The sequence below is a fragment of the Siniperca chuatsi genome, linkage group LG16 (assembly GCF_020085105.1).
Source record: "Siniperca chuatsi isolate FFG_IHB_CAS linkage group LG16, ASM2008510v1, whole genome shotgun sequence".
Classification (NCBI taxonomy): domain Eukaryota; kingdom Metazoa; phylum Chordata; class Actinopteri; order Centrarchiformes; family Sinipercidae; genus Siniperca; species Siniperca chuatsi.
Window position 1 is genome coordinate 13,998,589 of NC_058057.1, and position 25,227 is coordinate 14,023,815.

The following is a 25,227-nucleotide window of genomic DNA, read 5'->3' on the forward strand; positions in this document are numbered from 1 at the left end:
AGTCACAATTAAATGTATGTGTATAAATAAAAGAATACATTGCTAACATTTTTGGTACTAGCCATATTTTCTTTACATTGATATATCAGTATCAAACTCAGAGATCCAGTTTCAGTTGAACTGAAGTTTTGGGTTCACTGAACCTGGGTTACCCAGCACACGTAGCATGTTTTATGCTGTTGCTGCGTGACTGTGGCGCCCTCTGTTGGCGAAGAGAATCATTTGCAGTGATACAAATAAAATTACGATAATATTAATAGTTAAAATAATAGAGTAATTAATGCACTTTCATCCGTAAGAACTACAACACACGAGACATATTTTTTAAAGGACATGTTTACGACAAACCAGCGTGGTCACATATTGTCTTCAGGCACTTTCTGGGAACCCTACTCGACTTTCGTCAAGCTGTTTAAGGACCCCAGGATGTCCATGCTTGCTGAGCGTAAGTAAATTTCTTGTAGAGTTTTGATGGCTATTTATTATTTTCTTTCAATGTATCAGTGCGTATTTGTGTGCTTTATGTTCGCAAACAGCCACCGCTACCAGCTGTCAAGAGACTTTCTTCCGAAAATATTCAGTATTTCGTACTTGTTAAAGTATTCGGGTAGCTAACATTAGCATTAGCATTAACTACAGCAGTCTGTAAACACGTGTTTTCTCTTGTAACTCTACATTTAACTGCAGTAACTTGCCATCAGCAAATTTTTAGCTGACTACATTGTCCTTAATGGCCGAATATGTTTTATTTATTTGCAGTCTGTTTTTAATGAACTGGTTGTAAGCTGTGACATATTGTTCTCTCGACACATGGTCGGAAATTGGATTGTAAAACATTCTCTGCTCTGATTCCCGTAATGCTGACAGCTGTCTGTCACTGTGTTTACCTGCACATGACACCTCATTGTCCTCATTATTATGTGCGCTGGTTATTGAGTAAACAGGGATCCTGGTTCCTCGTATTGCGAATGCGATTAGCACGGTTTCTGCTGGACAAATCTGATTTATTGATCAAGTACGAACAGCAAAGTATATTATAAGGTTTTGAAATGTGTGTATTTAAATGACCAAGGCGCGGGACGGCATCACAGTGTAACAGCGGTGTGATAGGGCTGAATCAGAGATCTATCTGAGTGTTAACAGTCCTTTTGTTATTGTTATGTAATGATATTGCTGCTCTCTGTCCAGCCCGGAGGAAACAGAAGTGGTCTGTTGACCCCAGGAACAGCGCCTGGAGTAAAGATGACTCCAAATTTGGCCAGAAGATGCTGGAGCGAATGGGCTGGTCCAAGGGCAAGGTGAGTGCTAAGATGGATCTCTACTGTTTCAGGTTGGGTAAACAGTGGTACATTCTGTAGACATTGGCAGCGAATGGATGAGTTGCTGAACATCTGTCTCACGTGTTATGTCTTCTCTTTTCCTGTAAAGGGCCTGGGCAAAAGTGAGCAAGGCTCCACTGACCATATCAAAGTAAAAGTTAAAAACAACAACTATGGTCTTGGAACCAGTGCCAGCTATGAGGTGAGCAACATTTAACACTTAGTGACTTAACACTTGAATGTAATAATTTTGTTGCTCTGTTCATATTTCAATATTTGTGTTGTCCTGAATGCAAATAAGTCTCTATTTTTGAGTGATTTTCCAAGAGAACCTAAAGAGAATATGTAATCAGCAGATCACCGTAGTGATTTCATTACTCACAATGTTATTTGTAGATGTATGTTTTAATGCATGGGAACAGTGCATTTTATGTGATGTGAGGGGGTGTATTTAAACTTCTTGAACAACAGTTATAATTTTTCTTGAGGAATATTGCAGTTCATCGTTAAAATTACATTCATGTCATTATAGATTTGACAGTCTTGTTACTCAAATACCAAGACCTTAATACCTGATTTCAAAGCACCATAGTAATACTAGGCTAGTATTACAGTAATATTTCCAAGGACCGATGCCGTAGTTCAAGTTAAGTATTATTACAAAAAAATGTACAGGTAACAACTTAATGTCATGTAAACATTTGCAGTTCTGCCATGCACAGCTGGTGCATTCACAGCTCAGTGTTCCCAATTGTAACAGGCATATGTCAGGTCCATTCAAACCAAAAGGCTTGGTTTTGGGAACCATAAACAAAGTCTTCTAATTCGGCTGAGTATACACTCAATTGCCAGTTTATTAGGTACACCTAGCTAAAACTAATGCAGTCTAATACACCAGTCCTGCAATAAATCCTACCTTCATGTTTTAGAGAAACATGTTGTTGATTCAGCTGTGTGGTTATTTTAGAAGTTGTGGTGCGGTTGGATGGTTTTGCATTATACAGAGTTGTTTCTGTTATTTAGACTACCCTCATTGAAATAAATGGGCTGGTCAAAATAATAGAAACACCTGTCAGTACAACCCAATATAATTCAACACTACCACAAACTGCAGCCTCATTACCATACAGTTATAACAGTCACCATAAAATGAACATTATAACCTTAATGAAGATAGGATTTATTGCAGGACTGTTGTATTAGACTGCATTTGTTTTAGCTAGGTGTACCCAATAAACCGGCAACTGAGTGTACAAATCCATATTTATATCCCATATTACTTTTGAAATTGTCTGACTCTATAAAGATACTTTTTTTTTGTCAAACAGACCTTTTTTGGTTCTGTTGTGTTGAGATCTGCTGTGTTCACAGGATAACTGGATCGCCCACCAAGATGATTTCAATGAGCTTCTTGCTCAACTGAACAACTGCCATGGTCAAAACAACCAGCATACCAGCACTAGTATGTACAAACAGCAGTCGACTCCATGGGGTGGTACTGTCTGCTGTTCAAAACAGTGTCACATGTTCTTCACAAACCAATTATCCCAAGTTACTATTGATAGCTACTTAGATCTGGCCAAAGGATATTATATTTTCATATGTATTTGTGATTCATTTTGTATTTCTCTTTAATTGGTGGGCAGTAATATAGAAATAGTCCATGCACTAAACATTTATCACATATGACTCACACTGGCAGTGCATTCATTTAAAATGTATGTCTTTTATTAATCGCCATCTAGAGTTGATACACAATGTATACTCACTGTCAGTGGTAACCTTCGCAGCACTGTGGCTATGTGTCAAACTACACATGACTACATCAAATTACAGTGCAGCTTTTTGTGGCTTGTTGGTCCATCTATTAGACAGTAGAGGGTGCTGCACTGCAACATTTAGGAGAGAAAATATGGACACAGTCACTGTCTTAAAATGAACATCTTCATTATCACTGTTCTGGGAAACAAAGCACATATTACTGTTATATCTGAGTTGGTAAAGAGGTGCAATGATACTAAACATCTTAAATTTGTAACTACACATGATCATATTTTTCATTCTTATATTTTCTTTTATTATCTATAGAACCTCCACCAGAGGAGCAGAAAGGATTCAGCTTGGAAGAGAAGTCCAAGACTTCGAGAAAGAGGGTCCATTACATGAAGTTCACTAAAGGTGGGTTCATCTCTTAGCAGCTGACAGTTCTTTACAGCAGCAAACGGAGGGCCGAGGGATAAACATGGCTCAGGAAGGTGCTATTTGTGCACTCTGTGTTTTCTTTTCTCATTCTCAGCAGTCATTACATTGATTACTTGTAAACCTAAAAATGTATCTGCCTTTTTAAATAAAATTGTTTCTGGGCAAGCGTTTACTGATTTTAAGCTCAGCAACACCTCAAGTTGGTGCCTCCACTTTTTTAGTTTTCCACCTTTCATGCAATCCACATACACAGACAGCCTCCTTTTTTCCCTGAGGGGTGTACTACGAAGCAAGTTTGACATAGCTAGGCTTTCTTTGCATTAGCTGACTCCACAAAACCCCAATCAGAGTTAATGGGTATCACCACAGTGGTTATCACCTTTCTTTGTTAACCCAGGTTTTCTTCACCAGGCTCTGCGCACATTCCCATAAAAGGGGGCAGGCGTTTGACATGTTACTTAACTCTTCTGCACGAAATGGGCTGATCGCGTGCCGCCTACTTCAGTCGAGAGGAACAAGTTGTTATAATGGAGTGCTATGAAGACTATAACAAAATGTTTACAGCAAAAAGCAACACTGTTGCACTGTTGCTGCAAATAAGGCAAAAGAGCGATGCTGGCAGAAAATTGCTGATCGACTTGGTGCACATTGTAGAGCTCTTAAACTTCAGTTTTTGGTCAAATTAAAGTGAAATGAATTTTATTGGTTTAATATTATCCGTGATAAATACCATTAGACTAATCAATTTTCTAATCAGTGTTCTATTAGCTGCGGTACCAGCAGTGTAAAATGGACTTGGCAGCAAATCATGACCAAGCATAAAAACATCATCCAAAGTGGTCTGTAGTTGCATCATCATTCTTTTAGTGTATGGATGATATGCTGTGTAAAATTGAAAGTGTTTTAATATTAACTGAAGCAAACGGGGAAAATGATTTTCTGCATCACCAACTGAATGCATGTAGGTTACCGTGGCAACGCGATGTATAGAGTTTGCGCTACTGTAATTACATGGCTTTGTTCGGTGGCATTAATGTACGGCTCAGTAAGTTTGCATATATAATGTATTCCCTCAGCTGAGAATCTACATCGTCAGGAAAAGAATTAATGAAAGGGCGGCGCTTTTTACTGCCGATTTATATCCGAAACTCTGAACATAACCTCCTCCGGAGCAGGTTAGGTGTGCAGCATAAGTTACCATGGTGATCTAGCCAGGTTAAAAGAGAGCCGCCTTCGTGACGTTGAAAACTCTGGCTTTAGGCTCAACATACTGTACCTCGCTAACCCATTAATCTCGCTTCATAGTCCACCCCTCAGGTTGAGCCTTGTGCACTTGGCTCAGACCACAGACGCTGATCAGAGCTCTGTCGGCCTGTGCTGGGTCAGTTGGCCCGGTCAGTGCTAGGGGAGGTTATTAATAACTCTTCCTTCTACTTTCATTACTCCTTTACACGTCAGGAAGTCAAGATTTGCTGGTCAAGGCCAGTACACTGATAGGCACGTGGAGGAATTTAGTGTTCAGAACCACTGGAGACCAAAATGAATAACCACTAGGCCATATTTTACTGCTGAGTCGCTTTACTTGAGCACGGAGCATAGTTGAGTGATTACAGGCACAATTTCTTAAGAAGTCAGGGTATTCAATAGTAATGGTGTTTTGTGTTGGACTAAACTCTGCAAGTCCTTTTTGCAAGAAAGTAGTGCAAGCTCATCAAATACTAACATGTTACAGTAATTTTAATATATAATCGTTTGTGTTATTGGGTTTCAATTTGTAGCTCATCAGGTCAGCATACATGGGAAAACAAAATATCTCAACTTTTACCTCACCTGGAAGAGCCTTTTATATTTTACGTCATTCAATAGCAACTTCCTGTTTCCTGTTTGGGGCATCTGGCGTATCCATTTGCTGGCCCCCCAAAAACAACACCTCCCAGGGGCTGCGTGACCCATTAGATGACCCTGCCAGATAAAACGTGGTCTCGGTCTCTCCCCCAGACCCTCTCACCCTGTTTTTGTGATCTTAATTTGGCAGGAGCCAGAAAAAGACCTTGTCCCTGATGAATGAGATGCACTATACAAGGCACACTTAAGACACGAAGCACAGACATTAGGGGTGTGATGATGATTCTTGTTTTTCTTATTTTCCTCTGGATGCTCTCCTTCCTGCCCTCACTCTATACATACTTTATTGAAGTCATACAACTTGGTATAACAGTGAATTTGAAACTTTTCTGACTTGTGCAGAGGCACCTTTTGCTTCAGTTGGTGTGCCATATTGCGAGTCTGCGAGAATCTGTTTGCTGCTTTGATTATGAATGCATCCATGCAATCTCTAGATCTAATGTTACACCATGACACCATATTCCATATTTGCTTTGGAAATTTGGATTTGTGACCAACTACAGTGTTTGGACAATGTTATTCCAACTAAGTCCATAGTTATTTTTATTTCTTCTTAATAAGGACACATGATCTAGGCTTGATGAGAATGTTATTTGCACTAAAATGTTTTTAGTTAAAATATTTTTCCAAAATATCTTGAGTGCATCATAATGTTAACCCTGTTATTGTGTATTCCACCAAACTGTGAGCTTACTGAATTGCTACACTTCTATTTGGGCCTCTCTATCCTTACAGCTATGTCCACCCACCATCCCCAAACAGCCTCATTGATCCCATGAACGCTACAAACAACACCTTGCTCAAGAGTTTCGACAGCCAGGTTTATCCCTTATTCATCATAGGACATTTGTGTTGTCTGGTAACTTGGACCTCTTTTATCATCTTTGCATTAGGATACACTCGTACCCCGACCTGTCGTCAACTAATGAAGTCCGATCCTGCAGTACTTTAAGTTCTAATCCATTTGAGGAGATCCCTTCCGTTATCACCACCTGCTGTTTATAAATGTCAGGTGAAGCTAAAGAGCGTATATTTGACATCTACTCTCTTTTTTAGTATCTTTATTTTCTCAGACTGTCAGAAAGCAGAGAGGGCAGTAAAGCGGATATGCAGGTGAGAATGTTTTCGTTGGAATTCAATCCTAAACCCGTTTGTGACTCTGTAGGCAGTAGACGTGCCAATTCATCTGTCTTTGGCAACATAACACCTCTTTAACCTGTTTCTTCTCAAAGAGGCGCAACTGTTGTCATGCAACCGAAGGGACGCTGGCACTACTTGTTGATCCATAAACAACACATAACATAATTGGAAACTTGAGAGTTGTGTGCTCCGCCTGCCTTAAGTGGTCTGACAGGAATAAACTTTCAGTGCACTTTGACTATGAAACTGTCAGTTTTGAGGTGTTTAAATGTTGGAAATATTTATGGTCCCCTCACAGTGGTAAGTGGCAGCTACAGGAAGTCTTACTTTATTTATATATCTGTTATTTTTTTCTGCTTTTCTGTTGTTGTTCTGTTGACATTGCCTGTCCAAGCTTGTGGTCTGGATCGGCATGAGCAACCAAAGAGTTACCTGGCAACATATAACCTGCCACGCCTGTTTGCATGCTTCCACTGACTGCTCAGATTGTGGCTCCCCTCCCTGTGAAGCTGTTGCCAAGTTAAGGCTTGGTAATAGATTTAGTGTTGCTAAGTCTGTTACATGGAAGGTTGAAAAGGTCAGGTACTACTCTCATAGTTCTGGATATGCAGAGATTGTCTGCGAGCAGGTGAAGGTCAACCATTGAATCTACCATTAAATACCTGATTTCATATCCATTCAGATAAAAAAAATATTGTAAGAGACTTTAAAACGATATTGTTTCGCATAGTTTATAACTGGTTACTAAATTCATACTAGTCTTGTCTAGTAATTTATTGTTGATTTGCCCTTGATATTAAATCTGTAAAATTGCAAAATAAATGTGGCCACAGCAGCATCTGAGAACCTTCCAAACATCTCCCTCTCCGTCTCAGTGCAGGCCTCCTCCTTACTCTCCTGCTTTTTTTTATTGATATCCTGTTCAGCCTGGTTCCCTCACTGCAAGCACTGAGGATTGATGGCCTTTGTTTGTGGGGAAAGGCACCAAAATCTCTAGGTCCGGGGCCCACAGCATAAACCAGTAACCCAGTTTTAATTGCTGCCTCCATCTATCACCTGTCACGGCAGCACGGGTGGTTGATGCAGAATTTAACTACAGCTCTCCATCCGTTGCTCTGTGAGGTTAGCTTAATCGCAGTCTTTGGGGCTTTTAACAAAACATATTTTTGCATTTTAGTGTGTGTCTTTAAACTGAAAGGTTTTGAGAAAACATGACAGGCCATGTAAACTACAGTATATTATTAGGCTGAAGAGCAGAGGGTGCAGGTACCAAGTTGTGTTTTTCATTTCTTCCCCTAGAAACATCACATCTGCCTCCAGTTCCATGTTTAATACCCGTGACATTGATATGACTGGACACCATCAATCTTATTTTGCTTTTTTAGTAATTTGCTATTCATTAAATTTGTGTATTTGTTTGTAGAGTCTGTGATTTTTTTGGTCTGGTTTGACTAGTTGATCTGTACTGACAGTTGTTGCCATTTCAACTGTGTACTTGGAAACCAGCATGTATTCAATAACAATTTCCACTGCACATTAGCAGTGCCCATGCTTCATCCTGCGTAATGGCATTCAGCCACCTCTTGAACGTTTATGGGAAAAGTAGAGTTAAGGTCCTTTTTTATCAGAACACTGTTATTTGCACTTTCACCTGAAAAGCCTGAGCATTTGTGACAGGTACTTCCTCATCCAAACAGCAGAAAGGTCAGATTGGGCATAATTTTACGTTTGACCTAAGTTCACTAGATGACAAACACCACAGGCCCCCCTCCTCATTTATTTTAGTTTTCAACATTCTTTCTTGGTTTTACTTCTTAGACCTGCATGTGCAGCGTATTTCAAAGGCAAGAGTAGGGGAGATAGAGGTTTAAAAGCAATAAATAACCAAATGTTATCAGAGACCCTCTGAAGGAAGAGGATGCAGCTGTACGAACAGGACCTGGGCTTGAGACAGACGACTGTGTGCTTCAGGAGTCTTTGAGGCCCGGCTTGAAAATGGGAATCCAGAGGCGTGGCGTGCAGACCTTGTTGTCGGTTTATTTTTCTTTGCCGTTTTATCCCTGAAACAAGAAGTAAACCACACAAAACCTCCCCTTTCTTTACTCAAGAGACCACCTCCTCTTACCTTCTACCCTCAACACACACACACACACACACACACACACACACACATATATATACAGACACACAAACATACTCATGCTTTCAACTGCAACCATTACAGGTTGCCTAGCTAAAACAGTTTCCCTTAAGATTTCTGCATTTTAAATTTATATTATTATCTTTGTTTGTTTTGGGTGGGAGGATGTGTGTTGGGGAAAAATGTGACTGAATTGTTTTCGCTCACCTTTTGATAAATTTGCTAAAGTAAAAACGCACTAGTGTATGCCAGTAGTTTTTTGTTTTGCGGTTTGGCAATTTCAAACTTAGTTTTAAAGTGAGTTTTAATTTGCTATATGATTGTGAAAAGGTGTTTCTCTCCCCCTCCCCTTTAGGAAAGGATCTGTCCTCCCGTACTGAAACAGACCTTAACTGCATCTTTGGGAAGCGAGGAAGATCTGCCAATGACCAAGAGCAGGTAAGAGACATCAAGAACATTTACCTTATCCACAGTTGGAAAAAAATTATTTCTTGCCCTAAAGGTGAATTAAGGCAGCAATTTAAATTTAATTTAAAAAAAACAAAAAAACAAAAAACAAAACTTATTTCCATAGTGTGTTCAAGTGATCAACAGTGTGTAGGATTTTTGGGGGTCTTTCACAGTCAGAGTTTATGATCAGATGCACCTGTCTCTAGGACTTTCTTGATCATGACTAATACCTATATTATATTTATTAGATCCAGTCAATCTTATCGTGACAAAGTGCAGTATATCCAGTTAGAAAAGATCTGTAGAGAATATTCATAATCCAAGGTGTGCATTACTCGTTTTGCAGTGAAACAGTAGTTTTCTAAAGTGAGTGGGCAGGCTTCTAGTCAATGTCACTGGGGGAGAAGGTGGCGTACCTCTGGCCAGGTGGCTCGAGCTTATCTGCCTCTGTCTTGGTAATTAAGAATGACTAGTGCTGATACCTCCATCAGTCACTGCAGTATCATGTGATCCTTCTGCTTCTACAGGGCCCAGCTCCTGAGCAGCCTGTGGCCCTAGATTAGCCATGTCATAGCGTGCAGCTTTAACACGGCCAACAGGCCACTGATGGCGCCAAGAGCACCTAAATCCACTTAGAGGATTTACACTCTTACCCCCAACTTCTCTTTTTGCACTTCCTCTCTTCTCTACTTCTGTCTTGGAGCGCTCACATCAGGTAGTTACAATGCCAGCGGGCATTATTAAAGGCAAATCAAAATCGGGGTGAGGTGTACAGAAATCTGAAATGATGATGCTTGCAAAAAAGTTCTGTTTTTGCTCTTGGCATTGGTGGTCGGTCACTTCAAACGTCACTTTGCCATTTGGCGTTAAGCTGGCTCTCATGCTTTTGAAACGTAGCTTCAAGGCTCAGGAAGGTGCAAGTTGCATTTCAGGCCCAGCAAGTTCCATTGGCTTACTTATCAAAAACAAAACAGTACTTGTTAAATTAACCTGTGTTTGGTCGCTTCCTTTTTTTATGAAATGGGCTGCTTCAGAATTAAAATTTTTTATTGTTATTATCAGAAATTAAACATAAAAATTTGTATCTGCTAATGAAACTTGCTGTGCACCAAAGGTGAACTTATTTATACATTTACAGGGACTATAACTCAGTTGAAAATACTGACAAATAAATTCATCACGTAACTATTGCATATTTAAAATCACATTAATGCCATCAGTGAGATTTGTGAGTTCATTTTTAGATATTAAATGTTTTGGATGCTAACAGATGAACAATAACTGTGGGATTATCATTATAAAAACATGAAGTGACACAAGCAGACACATAACTTCCATGTATTTTATTATGAAATAATAAATCTTCATTTAATACACTGGTATTTTTGGTGTCACAAGTTCTCCTGACCCCATACAGAGCCAGAGGGACAATGACAAATGTAGCATTTGGACACAGAAAATCCTCTTGCTGGCTTCCTCTGTTTATCTCAAGCATTTAGCTTGAAGAAATTGGCATCTTAAAATCCATAAATTGCACGAGGAAAAACCTCCTCTATTCCCCTTCAGGTGCCGAGCCATAACATCACAATGGCTGCTACTCCCTAGCTGATTAACATTGGAAATGCAAGCAATACACACCATCATTTTCTCCCTAATCGTTTGGTTATGGGTTGTTATTTTTCAGCCAGGAGGGACACCATTGACCATATCGAAAACACTGAACACAATTACAATGGCTTCCCATGAGACCTTGTGTTAAAGCCCAGCAACATCTGAGGTTGCTGGGAATAGGTAAAGAGGGTGATGGACCAATCAGGCTATAGGCATTGTGCAGGTTCTCCTGTGAGTGTGTCCATGACCCTCTGTGCACCCAGATCTGTACTTACAGTACTGTTACAACACAAAATACGCTCTACAATATACACGCATGGAATAATCACAAAACCCCAAAGAGTTGTATTCCTAAGCAGTGGCTATGTCAACATTATGAGCTTTGGTTTAGTGGTGGAGTTGCTTTACATGGGTTTGCACATGCAGCCACCAGTTGCATTATCACATATCTGCATCCTGACAAGGTGAGGCCGGGAGACTCGACCAAATCTGGATCGGCTCCTCCAGAACTGCCCTCCTTCCCGCTCATGAATCTTCCAACGCTTCACCCACCACCCACTGCTGTTTCTCCCGCCTCCCTTCCACCAGTCCCCCACTGCTGGGGTTTTCCTTCCTCCCGCAGTGATGTGCTTCCTGCTCGCCTCTTATCGCTGCTCACAACGCTCCCTGAAACGCAGACAGGCAGACACACACACAGGCACACACACTCAGCTGTCCCACATGCCTCTGTTCATCAAAAGCAGCACTGGATGTGTTGAAAAGACCATATGAATGCATGAGTCAGATTATTAACCTCTTCATATTAATTGGTCGTATACAGGTAGCCATTAAGTCTTCCATTATTGTGTTTCACCTCAACTACTGTTCTTTAAATTATGTTCAGTTGTAACCTCCTGTCCTGACAGTATAGCTGTGTTGTAGGTTAAAATCCCCGTTTTTAAAATGTTCCATTTTAATGTATGATGTATTTATTTTGTATAAAAATGTCTTTTTAAGTTGAAACTAAAATGTTGGAGGACTGCTTTTGATATTCTTTAAACAACCACAGATGCACTTGTAAGCATGAGGGGGAAAAAAGACCATTTAAGACCACAGTATCGTAGCTCAAACATAAAAAGTCCAGTTCTGACCTCTCAGTAGGCTTAAAAAAAGGCATTTATTGAGAAAAGTTTTCTGATTTTGATCATCAGATATCTGATCAAAGAATAATCAAACAAGCCTAAGAAAGCATGTCGATGTCAACTTGGGACACTTTTTAATCACCAGTGCTAAAGACACATTTCAGACGATATTCAAAATGTATTGAGGTTTAATACCCAGCCCTACTTCTAAATGAAAAACATCACACCTATCATCTATTTATTTAGAACACACTTAAACACACAAACATACACTCAGTGTCCACTTTGTTAGGTACACTTTTGCAATCTAATGCAATCAATACAACTGCTCTGCCATAAAGTCTACTTTATGATGCCTATAATGTTCCCGTTATTTCTTAGCTTTTTTGTTTGTTTGTTTTTTCTGTCATAGCCAGTTTCTAATACTCTGCCTCCTCATGTATGTAAATAGGGAGGACAAAAAATTAGAAACACTTCTCAATATAACGCAGTCCAGTACAACACCACCGAAGAAAGAGAATGTATGGCAGAGCTGTTGTATTGAATTGCTATAGATTTTACAGGTGTACCTAATAAAGTGGCCACTGAGTGTACATACCTGAATAATATGTTTATTACACTTGCAAAAATTACTTTTAAAACAGTTATGTACAAGATAAATGGATGACCACCATTTCACCCACAATCTAATTTCACCTTACCGTGTAGCTACCTGAAAATGTATGTTTAAAACCATTATTTACACTCCCTGACCAGTGAGAGTTATGAAGTTGTGGTGGAGCACCTGTCCATCTACATGGCTCTCTGTTATCCATCACCCATCCCACGCTCGCGAGCCCCCTCCATCTCCTGCCTCCTCTTGTGCCCCTCAACACAATTACTCACGGCATGACAAACGACAGGCTCTCTCTGCCGAGATATCAAAAAGGCCCGGCCACTTCTAAATGAAGGCACTTTGGCAGCCCTGTGCTCCCCGTGCTTATCGGCGGGCGAGCAGTGCCCCTGGCCGTCCTGCGTCCCCTTCTCATTCCCCCTCCTTCTCCACCACCGTGCCCTCCTCAGGGGGTTTAGTTAGGGGAGCCACATGGAGGGCCAGCCCGGCTTGATTTATCTCCCTTGCCCCTCTGCCTGGCCACTCAGGCAGGCCGAAAGAGCCGACGAGGCTCCAACGGGCCTCAGCTCGAAAGCCCGGCATTAGCTGAAATAAACCATTCTGCCGCCCAGTGAAAAATGTCCTCTGATTGGCTAATTAATCAGTCAAAGGGGAGCGACGCGGCTTGTGACTTGAGGGACCCAAGCGGGCGACCGCAGAGGGCCTGCTGATAAATAGACTCCCCGCCGATTCATACATCAACAAAAGTTAGTCATTTTTTAAAGCCGCCAGCTCAGATGAAAGGTGGAAACAAGCCATAGTTTTATTTTTCCACCTACATTTCCTTATACATTTCCCTTTTTTTGGTGGGGGGTTGAAAAAGACAAAATTCAGTTTATCTTCTTTCTTTAGAGCTACATTTAAAAAACCTTAATTTATATTACATGTATTTTATATTATCACTGCAAAATGGCCATGCTTTAGATTCTGACATTCATACCCTGTCATTGTAATAAATGTAAAAATAATATTAGATTTCAATATTTCAGTTTTTTCATTATAGTCTTCCAGATTTAGATTTTTTTGTGAAGAATCCTCTGTATAATTTATTATATAATTTTACTTTTGCTTAATGCAATCACTGAATTGAATATTCGGTTTACTGATTCAGCCTCTGAATCAACACAATAAAAAAATAACATTCCTATAATGAAGTTTTACAGTCAATTAACAGATACAATGATTTCACTATTAGAAACATCAATGTTATAATATCACCCGCTCATTAGTTCTGTACTCCTTAAAAATGTCACGGAAGAAAAATGGTTGAGTGTAATTTGGTACAAGGTTTGTTTTGACGTCTGAACCCTCCAGTCAGACAGTCGGTATGGCGCACCCTGCTCTCGGGTCGGCGTGACCCCTGCGGCCTCTCCCACTCCCACTCCTGCTCAAGCACAAAGGGCGAGAATCAAGCCTCATCGGGTGGCACCTGTTGCAAGTTTTTCCTGCCCACGCGACGTCCACATGAAGGATCGCACGTCAGCTGGGGCTCCCCCGATACCACCATCTTAAGGAATATGGAACCGGGGCGGTGTGGATTGGGGGCTCGAGCGTTTGGCAGATGCGTCGGCAAGGCGCCAGGGAGCCGATGGGCGGAGTCGAGCAGTGAAACTTTGCTGACAGGGCAGAAGTGAAATGTCTTTTCGGTACAGAAATGATCTGAAACTCTGGTTCAGATTGTTACTGAGGCCAGTGAACAGTGAAGTAGTGTTGAATTGTTATTTCGAAAATGTGTCTAAATTATTAGTAACTGGTTGTTTATAGATTAACATTAATATGTCTTTAGTTACTATAATCAATTTAGACTAAGACATCTTTTTTATTTCAGCGTGACTTGACAGCAGACTGTAAAATATTTTAGTATTTAACTTCCATTTTAAAGGTCTTTTATTTTTCTACATGTTGACTTCCATCATTAGGATGCAAACTAATAGACTGGCGTACTGTTAATATTTAAGTATTTGTTTATATCAAGCAGTTTTATTGTTAACTTAATATTCTTCACAGGGTAAACTGTCTGTCTGTCCTGTTATACTAATAGGATTATTCTTTACTTACTGCAGAGCTCCACTGCATTGCATCATTTTCAGTATAAATAGAAATACGGCACCAAAGCAGAGAATTTCTTTTTAGCTCAGTTGTCCATCAACTTGCAGCATTGATCTGTTGAAAGGGGATGCCGGTGTAAACGTGCGTTGTCGCAGTGTGGTTGCCGCGCTTTGAATGGGCCAGTGCACTCATGCAGGGTGCCAGGCATATTTTGAAGCTGAGGAGCTCTAATTCATTCTCAGATAACATCTAATTACCTCAAGCAAAAGCAATTCCTTTCTTGAGCATGTTTGTTGACAGGCCCTTTTGCTTTTACCACCCAAATATCAAGTCCCACACAGTAACCCACACACACACACACACACGCATACACACACACGCACCAACACATTTACCACCTACCTCCCTGGCAGTTATGTGGACTGCTCCCTCCTGGCCATGCCAGCTCGCTGACACTTACAGATTAGCGCAGGACAAAAAAGAAAAAGAGGGCGTCCGTCTCTTAGTTACGGGTCTAAGCTAGAATACATGGGGCCAGGGTAATTACCGCCTCCTGGTGAAGCTAACCGCCCAAAGATTTCCAGCCCTCTTGGCTGTTTACAGCCACAGACTACCGTTTAATCACTGACTCTTTAATCTAATAAATCACAGCTGCGGAAAATAATCACTGTATCTTCCCTCTCTGGGGTTGGGGTGGGGGAACCCTATGCTCTTGGGGGGGGCATTGTCGGCAAGCGTTTGCAATGTTGAACAAGCACAGGGCAGTCATGCTGCATGCATAATGTTGTCTTCATTTGTTACTTATGATAAACGCACCGGGCACAAAGTGCAATTTTTCACAACCCATTTTTTTGTGTTTTGTCTTAACTACACACAGAAAGTATTCCTTTAGCAAAAGCATTGCTTTGTGGAAGCTTCCATGTGTGGCATTTAATGAACTTACGGTACATGATTTTACGGTTTCTGTGTAAATATTATTTCTGTGGAGGACAAAGACAAATATTAGTATCACTTTAGAGGCAGACATTACTTAAAAATTATTGATGGTCAACCGAAGGGTTTGCTTATTTACCAGGGAATAAGGTATCCACCTGTTTTTCTGTCCACCCACATCAGGCTCATGAAGGATGGGCTGCTGGACTTGTGTGCTCATCAGGGAGAGACAGCTGGCTAATCAGGGCCTGATCCATAGACCTTGAGTATCGCCAAATTTATTATTGTGGCAGGACAATGAGGGCACACTCATGCAATTACAGACCCAACCAATATTGGCTAGAAATTATTGAAAAAACAGCAAGTAATGCATACAAGCAGTTTTAAGAAAATAAATGGGCAACTGCAGCTCTGTCAAATTCTAATTAACATATGAGCCACAAGGTGACCTAGCTAATTGGTGAGACATAACTTGTAATATTTACCTGTTTCAATAACTTTTAGTATATCTAAAACAAGTAAGCCTCCCAACCTTGCATTTGAGTCTTGTTCAGTTTTACACTGTTGCATGAGGTTTAGATTCTTCATGACTGTTACTCAGACACCATTTTTTTTTTTTAATTTCTATTATTTTTACTATAATTTTTTTATTATTTTTAAGCCTCAGACCCACACCTTGAAGGGCTGGTAGTGCATGGGAAGGCTTACCTCGTTACTGTTTGTCTTGGAGCTACCATGAAATGTCCAATTTAAAAATACAGTCAATGAGACCTAACACCTCCCTTTTTAATCTGGTTGGGGTATAAATCTGGTTTATGAATAAATTGTTATTTGATGTTCTTTTCACTTGGATGGTTAACAAAAAAAAGTAATGTGTTACGTGTCAACCTCTCACTACTGCTGACAGTTAGATGTCCCAGTTTACACCCATTTTGTAAGCAACCACATTGTTTTATCTGTGCATCAGGGAAATGGGCTGTCAGAATACCAATGCTTTGTGCACATTTTACAGGACCTCTGTGTTCATGAAAACAATTGGATGGTGTGTGATTAGGAATTGCTTGATTGGTAATGCTTTGAATTAAAGCCACAACTAACCAATGCGTTTATTGTTGTTTAATCTATTTTTTTTTTTTTTTCACTCCAGCCAGTTGTCAAAAATACTCCATTGCACTGTTTAAACATTGGAACAGTTTGCTGACGCTCAGCACTGCAAGTGATTGAAACTGCTGGCTGCTGTTAAATTGTTTGTAATTCCACAATTCCACAATTGTTCTGTAATTCCACAACTCAGTTAATGAAATCCACACAGACTGTGAGCGTCAACAAGTGGTGCAAACTGAGCTGTTATATTTTGCTGTATTTCAGGGATATTTTGCAGGTTAAATCTTGTCCAAACCACTACAGACCCATACTGGCACTCAGATAATACAGATAATATACAAAACTCTATATTTGATGAAACCACTAAAGGGCTATATTTTCTAATTGCAGAGCCATTCAAATATCACAAAAACCTGAATTGTTTTACTCATTTTAGGTAGTCCTACTTTTGTGTACTCTAGTACTTAATTGTACACTCTAAAGCTGAATAATGTGGGGGAGCATTAAAATGATTATTGGATTGGACTCTGTATTAGCAAAGACTCAATTTAAGAGACCTTGGATTGGGATCAAAAAACTTAATTAGGACATCCCTTAAAATATTGATTTTGGAATTTTATTTTCTCTTTAGAAATAAGTAGACATAAAGTAGCTTTGCTTGCTCAGTAAAGGTTTCAGATCTAGTCAGTAGTCATTAATTGAATAAAGTTAAATACATTTCTCTGCTGATCTTGTTGGGTCAAAAAAGTTTCACATGCACTCTAGTAAACCTTTTCCACCATCCCTCTGCTGGCTTGATTGACTCTCCTCCTGAATATGTTGGCTTCAGTATCTTGGCACCTTGGCACATGTCTCACCATTGGCTTTCCATCGGCTACATTAGCAGGGACAGATAGAACTGGAGTGTCTTGAAGGAGGCGGCCTGTTGAACGTCTTCCCACCCTCTCCTTTTCTCTGAGACCCTCTGCGGGCCCTCCCCGTGTTCCCTGCCCAGCCCCAGCCCCCGCCAGGGGAGAGAGCAGAGCAGGAAGGGCCCGATAGCCAGCCAGACCGCTCCTCTGCTGAAGGAGCCTTATCTCAGAACTGCACACAGTGCAGTGAGTGCATCCTTTTCCTGGGGTTCTGGGTCCGGGAGGAGGAGGAGGTGGAGGAGGAGGAAGAGGAGGAGTGGGAGTGGAAGACATGGCTGGATATAGGTGTGTTCTCCAACCCTCAACTCCTCAACCCCACTGTGTTGTAGTCTGGGACTTCCTTTTTCAATCCTTCTTCCCTAGTTCCAGCAATTATGTAAACTGATTTTCTAAATTATTAATTGGTTGTGTCCCTTCTTGAGCTGTAAGTGTTAGTTTCATGCAAATCCCTGTTAAAGTGCATTTGCTATTTATAGGACATAAACTTTGCTCTTCAAAATATGGTTTAGTGTTTAAATAGTAAAACATTTAAGTGTTTCAAATTTAGTTTTTCTCTTTACAAGAAAAAAAATCTAAACCACTATGGCATTATTATTTTACTGCATGAGAAAGTTTTACGTACCTTCAGTCTGCACTGTATATTGAAGGTTTAGTCTTTTGTTGCCAGAGCTTCACCTAACCAGCTCAATGAGTAAAACTAGTCACTGACAAACTGTGAAAATGTAGAAATGGACTGCTGAAAAATAAACTACATGAAGCTACCATTGACAACAACTAAAGACTTTCTGCAGTTTCTTCACTGCATGTCTTTTCACTGTGAGCCACCTGCAGGAAGTGTTGAATGTAAATTAGTACTGCAGTAATTTTATTTAATATTACGTAATAAATACATTAAAACACATTCAAGTTCTGTTCTTGAAGAAAAGCAAAGTCACTGCAACAGAAAAGTTCTCTCATATTTGTATGTAGTAATACTACATCCTCATCATTATCATTTTCTTAATGATGAAATTAGGCATGATAAAATATTGATACTGCAGTGCTCAGATTATTATTATAAATTCATAAAATATTTTTCAAAAATGTTTTTTGATTGCTATATTTTCTGACTGTTGCATCGTTAAAATATTTTATCATGAAGCTTGTATCGAGATACATATATTTTGCTCTGAGGGTATCGTCTTGTGCCCGCTGTATACTATAAGCTATGGCACTCACACAGAAATGGGGGCTGATAATAACAGGCCAGAGAAAATAACACACACCTGGAAATAGGGAAACAAGATCTCAAACATTACTACCGAGTTGTTTCTTAGTAACATGTTGCCCTCAACACAAAAATCTCCAGGGCTGCCAGTAATGCTGACTGGATCTGTGGGGTTTATAACTATACTATATATGTGTGTGTGTGTGTGTCCGGCCTGTGCTCAGCGCAGCACTTTCCCTCCTGTCGGATCAGGGTCTAATGGAGATCCCCAGGCAGAGAGGATGAACCACAGGCCAAGTTCCAGCCACTTTCCCTGATGAAGAAGATGTTTCTCTCTCAGTCACTCTCCTCTGCTTTTTCCCTCGCTCATTCACCCTCTCCCTCTCTTGAGAGTAATTTCACAGGCAGTTCTAAAGTGGCCCCCAGCCATCTTCCCAAATCCCAGTTACATGTTGTTTGGCGCTGTCAGCTCTAAGCCCCATCTCCACTCTCCCAAGCAGAGAGGATGCCATTGTGCAGTAACAGGGAGTATAGATTTTCTCTGGGAAATGGGAAAGTTTTGTTTAATGGCACCTCACCTGAAGGGCCTTATCCCCCTTGTTAGAAGTTAGGGTTCTTTCTAGTCGAGGTCTGAGGTGGTGGAAAACTTGGTAGTCCATTTGAACACCTGCCTTGTCATTTAGCCTCAATCATGTGCTTCATGACAGCATGAATGGCTTCTGAATCCATCCTTTTTAGATGCAATACAGTCAACAGAAAATGCAGTAACTCATGTCATACTAAAGTATGTTATGTTACTTTATACACTGCAAAATTTAAAGCTGGGTTGTATTTGCAGAGCAAACATTTCTTCTATATTAATCAGTATATTAGGTTGCAAAAACAATGGTTGTTTCCCTTATGGACATATATTGACTGAAGAGCCTTTTAGTGGGTTAAGACTAATAGCTTGTAGAGTTTCACTGAAGTGGCTAGTTTAAAAGAAATTATACTTTTGGTGTATATATAGATACAGTATACAGTATACTTCAAGCCCCTGAGAAAGCCCAGTGCATATGTAGTAACATCACTCTGCATTTCAGTCTCTTTAGGTCCCACAAGACCTGTTCGGCTCTACATCCACATTGTTTTACTAGCCCATCAGTTAGCCTGTCTATCTCAATCAGTGTTGAGGGTCAAAGTAATGCAAACTGATCGTAAAAGCTTAAAGGCCAAAGCATGAGGTGACTCGGCACAAGACAGTGTTTTCAATTCATCTCTAATCTGTAGGGTTTGAAAAATGCCATCCACTTCAGCATCTCAGAGGTAATACACAGAGCGGCGGTATTGTTTAGTGTGATTCTCAGGAGGAGCTTCTGGATTCTTCTGGACAAATCATTATGCATTGAGTAGGCCATTAGGAAAATGAAGACAAATGGGTCACAGGGGTAAGGTGACAAATTGTTCATGCTGTAGAGTTAAAATCTAGACTGTGTTGTAGCTCACAGTTGTAAAGTTGGTCCTGTTTACTAATGCAGCCTAAATGTTGGAGAGATGAGTTGGTGACTCATGTCTCCAGATTGCAGACAGTTTAACCAAAACAAATGAATGAGTACTGCTCTCTCCTCCTTTTTTTTAACAAATATTTTCAGTATGTCTTTTAGCAAAGGGATCACCTCCTGACTGCCTCACTGGAATCAGTAGACACCTTTTTTTTTGTTGTTGTTGTTGCTCTGAGCAGTTTTCACTTTGATCCCAAACTGTGTCGTTCTCTGACAAAAAATCTGCAACACACATAGAGGAGCTATACAAATTAACAAACACCTGCCTGAATTGTAATGTCATCTTTCGCAAACATTGCACAATTATGTAATGCTGCAGGGGGAAAGTCTCATATCTCGAAACCAAGATGACATATGCCAAACACCAGAAACCTGAATAGTGGTCACGTATACTGTGAATTCTTGCCAGAGTTGCCTCAAAGATATTTGAGAGATCTGTTTAACGCTTCAAAATACAGTTTTGAAAGATCAACAGTGTTCTGGTTGCCTAGCAGTGGAGACCCATCTCATGTGATCGTAACCCCCCGCGTTCAATTCCAGCTGAGGATTATTGTTACATGTCATACCCTCTTTTGTTCCCTGAGTTTCCTGTCCGTATTTACAGCATCGCTGTCTAATACAGGCAAAATGCCAAAAAAAGTTATCTTTAGAAAAGTGAAAAAAATGAACATTTACTTTAAACAACACTTCTGACAGTTTAATCAAAAACACAGATCACCCAAAGCTATAACTGCAGTTATTGTTGTTTACCATTCAATGGTTTCCCTATAAGCACTGAGTATTTACTGTGACTGTGGTCAGTGTTGATTTACCAATTAAATTAACCATTTGTGTTAAAGGAGAGTAGTTGACTCAGCCTATAAGCTTTTCTGAGTATTTTGTGTGATGAATACCAAAGGCAGCTTTAAGTCACTGCTGTTTCACACCTTTTAATTCTAAGATTTGCAATTTATTGAATAATTGTGAATAAATCCAGTTTAATGAAAGCAATATACAGTATGTGTAAATATTTCTAAATCGTGAAATGATTTCCAAAAGTCGTGTTCTTTATATTTGATGTCAAAGCAGTGCCGTAGTGGCACCTTGTGAACTGAAATAAAATCTCCCGTTCACTGTTGACACTTATGGTGGTATGTTTTTGTTCCGACTCATCAGACACATATATTATTGTTTCACTCCAGAATGCTTTACTAGTGAAGAGCCGTCACAGAGGGATGGCAGTTAAGGAGCTGAAAGTGCAAGGACACACAGCTGGATGTGTGGAGCTACATAGTGTTAGTGTTGTAAGCAGATGATGATGATAAGTGTCAGGTGTGTGACGATTTGGTCCGCAATGCTTATTTAAAGGTGATCTTTTAACACCTATTGTTACATCAACATCCTATTTTGGCCTTCTTTTCACTCACCAAAATCTGCCTGGTTAATCTCTGCATGATGATTGACGATCACTTAAGCTCCTCGGTCCACCATTGTGTGCTTTCTATTTCTGTGTGGATTTTTTAAATGCTGCATTAAATCCTAACTGTCTTCTCATTTGTGTGGTTTTTGGTCTAGGAGAGCAACAGCAGTGATTCTCAGGGTGAGACGAAGAAGGATTTTACTCCTGCTACTTCTGAACTGGATACAGAGTCCATCACCAAGACTGTGACAAGTACTCTCAATATGCAGGAGTATTTTGCACAGCGAATGGCTCAGTTGAAAAGGTCTCGTGGACAGGCCCTGAGTACAGCACCCCCAGTGGAGGCAGAGGCCAACAAGACATCAGGTCTGTCCAAGGAACCCGATCCCATCCGCAGCAGCAACAACGATGACTCAGAAGAGCCCAAAAAGAAAAAAAAGAAGAAGGGCAAAAAGTCAGTAGATGAGCTGGAAGTGGCAGAAGAGAACAGTGCCGCTCCCATCGTAATAGAGGACGATGAGGACCGACAGCAGGAGTGTCCGGGTAAAAAGAAGAAAAAGAGGAAAATGGTCGAGAACTGTAGCGCCACCTCTGGTGTGGAACAGAACTGTGTGAAGAAGAAGAAGAAGAAGAAGCTTAAAAAACACAATAAGGAAACTAAACTACTAAATGGACACGGGCCAGCTGAGGATCAAACTGTAGAATCTGAGGTTGTTCACAAAAAGAAGAAGAAACAGCGAGAGGAGGTGGACGATGTAGTAAAAGAGGACAAGGAGGAGCTGGTAGAGAAGAAATTCAAAAAGGACAAGAAAAAGAAAAAATAAACATCAAGAATAGGGTGGAATTAATAGCATTGCCCTCCAATTCCACCAGTCCTTTAGGCTTCAGGGGGACTCACGTTATCCTCTTATCATAAACATGATCATTGGGGCACACGTGTATGGCCTTTATGAGCAAATCAAATGTCTTGGATATACACAATCTAATAACCTGTTCACACTTAGCTACAGTGAGGAGAAAAGGGAGGTTAGACATTTGATCACATTAAAAACCTTGAAGCTGCCCAGTAAAACCACAAACGTGTACTGTTGGCCACTGGGATGCAGCATTGTTGCAGCAGATGGTAAAATGCCTCGACTTAAAGAAAGAGTTTGACATTTTGGGAAATGCGCATATTTTTAAACAATCAATCATTACACAAACAAGAGATAACGTGTAAATTAGTGAGCTTTAGAGGTGCTGGTAGGCTGATGATGTTACTTTTAGACCGAGTTAGGCTAGCTGTTCGCCACTGTTTCCAGTCTATATGCTAGGCTAAGCTAACCAGCTGCTGGCTAAGCTAACCAGCTGCTGGCTGTAGCTTCATATTTATCATACAGACATGAGAGTGGTATCGATCTACTCATCCAGCTCTGGGCAAGAAGCAAATAAGCATATTTCCCAAAATGTTGAACTATTCCTTTAATCTATTAGATAAATCTGTTTAATCTCTAAATGTGCATCCACAATGTCTCAAATGTATTAATACAGACATAATAAGTTGACATACTTTTTTAAATGAGCCTGTGTTTCCATCAAATTTAGAAATACTTAGATTAGTGCTGGCGTGTGCATGTCTTATGTCTCACTGAATAAAAAGGGTCCAAATTGCTAAATTCCAAAATACTACATTTAGGAAAAATGTGTTATTTTATGTTTTGCAAACAATGTCAAAATGAATTTCTACCATCTAATATGCATCAGCATTACTATTTATGTATGCAATATTTCACAGTGGATTTTATTTTCTTGCCAGCAGTTAGTGTTAACCATCTTTGTCCAATTTTTCAGACAATGACAAGTGACCCAGAGACAGTTTTTGTCAATTTTGTAAAAACATCAGAAGCACACAGAAATTAGTAGTCTCTTTGATGTTAAATGACTTGACAAATCAGAACCGATGCAATCTGATGATGGTTTGTTAGAAAGCTGGAAAACGTTTGTCTGACACATTCAGGAGCTGTAAGAAAACAAACTTTGGCGCTTTAACAGGATGAAATCACTTTTTAAATAAATCCAAATAGTCATGCATGCATGTTTGATTGTTTTTTTTTTCTTCCTTCATAGGTTGATGAAATGTAGGTGAATATATAAAGTAAATATAGGAGAGTGGTGAGGAGGAATAGGTTTACTTCAGTCGAGCAGTGAGCACCGTATATCAGCTGATCAGCTGTAAAGGTAATCTGAAGATGACCACAGTCACTCTTTCCACTTCCAAATGTGATTTATGAGGTTATGAAATCTTTTCTTTGACTTGACAGAAGAGCTCTTAAGCTTGCTCAGCAATGAGAGTGGGTGGAATGAGTCAAAGGAGGAAAAAGGAAATGGCAGCTGTCCAGTCTTACACATTCCACATCACTATTTGGGGTTCGTAAGTTACGGAAACTCTGGGCTTGGATTGCTTCAGAGCCCATTATTGTAAGCGTCTCAGGTGTGCAGGTGTTTTTTACTTTCCATGTCCTTAATAGACTGTCGAGTCATCATCAGATTCAATTCAGTTTTATTAGAAGACCCAATAGTCCACATCGAAGATAATTACATAAAAGTCCACGTTAAGAGTACGAAATAGACAAGTAAATGCTTGCGAAACTGAACCTTTATCTGTGCTAAATGATTTAAAGGTTCAGGGGAAACTGCATCATTTTACCAATTTAGACAAAGTTTTTAAAATTACAGATGCCTTGTTGCAATAAAAAAATTCTCTCCTACTTAATAAAACATTTTTTTTCCCGTTTAAGTCACATCAGTCACAGTATGAATACACTGTAATTGTTCAGCCACCACCATTTACTAACATATTTGCACATAATGATGCTGCTCACTTTTATTTTGAAAATAACATTAAAATTATATATTGGAATGTATAACAGCAGGTTATGTGGGACAGAGAGAAATAACAATAATAGAAAAAAGTGATAAAGCTGAAAGGTTATGTTTAGCCTAATAATGCTCGACACTGGAATTCATTAATAAACTGATCTGGATGTGTTTTCTTAAAAAAAAAAAAGTTATGTTGCCAAACTGGCATTTCCCTTCATTCATCATACTCGAAGACAAACCCCCTCCTCAAGTCTCCAGTAGCCCCTTGTCTTTTACACTGAAAGGGTGGCCCAACAGCAGGCTGATACAGCTCCCACCCACACAGTGGTTATTGTGTCTCACACATTGCCAGTCTGCCGTCTGCCTGTACTGTACACACACTCTCACTCACTCCTGTGCCTCCATCAGCTCACAGTTGTTCTGCTATGCTGACTTTCACTGGCTTCACGTCAATGTCAGAACAGTAAGAGTAAGTGCGTATGTCATTGATGTGCCTGCTCTGTGCACAATCTGTGGCTTCAGGTGCCATATCCTGTTCTTGGGGGGGGGACTAATTACAATTTAACATCCATGTTGCCTGTGGATTAATTTTGGAGGAATACAGTTGGAAATTCTCTAATTCTAAGAGTTAAATATAGTATCTGTAGTCAGGTTACTCCCTCCTCTGTAAATATTACAAACCAG

General features: G+C 40.0%; 1 protein-coding gene across 1 annotated transcript; it reads left to right on the top strand.

The window, feature by feature from the left end:
- Positions 1–302: 302 nt before the first annotated feature.
- On the top strand, positions 303–23,754 carry pinx1 (PIN2 (TERF1) interacting telomerase inhibitor 1). The gene is made up of 7 exons (XM_044168588.1): positions 303–445; positions 1,189–1,298; positions 1,429–1,521; positions 2,691–2,781; positions 3,408–3,497; positions 9,062–9,144; positions 21,840–23,754. The coding sequence occupies exons 1-7, from the start codon at positions 334–336 to the stop codon at positions 22,506–22,508; spliced, it is 1,248 nt and encodes a 415-aa protein (XP_044024523.1). The 5' UTR covers positions 303–333; the 3' UTR covers positions 22,509–23,754.
- Positions 23,755–25,227: the final 1,473 nt, after the last annotated feature.

What these genes read in the sequence shown, in the direction of transcription:
- pinx1 (XM_044168588.1), top strand. Translation starts at nt 334, where the DNA reads ATGTTTACGACAAACCAGCGTGGTCACATATTGTCTTCAGGCACTTTC. An exon ending in GAACCAGTGCCAGCTATGAG is followed by an intron (nt 1,522 to 2,690) that starts GTGAGCAACATT and finishes CTGTGTTCACAG; the next exon opens with GATAACTGGATCGCCCACCA. An exon ending in TTACATGAAGTTCACTAAAG is followed by an intron (nt 3,498 to 9,061) that starts GTGGGTTCATCT and finishes CCTCCCCTTTAG; the next exon opens with GAAAGGATCTGTCCTCCCGT.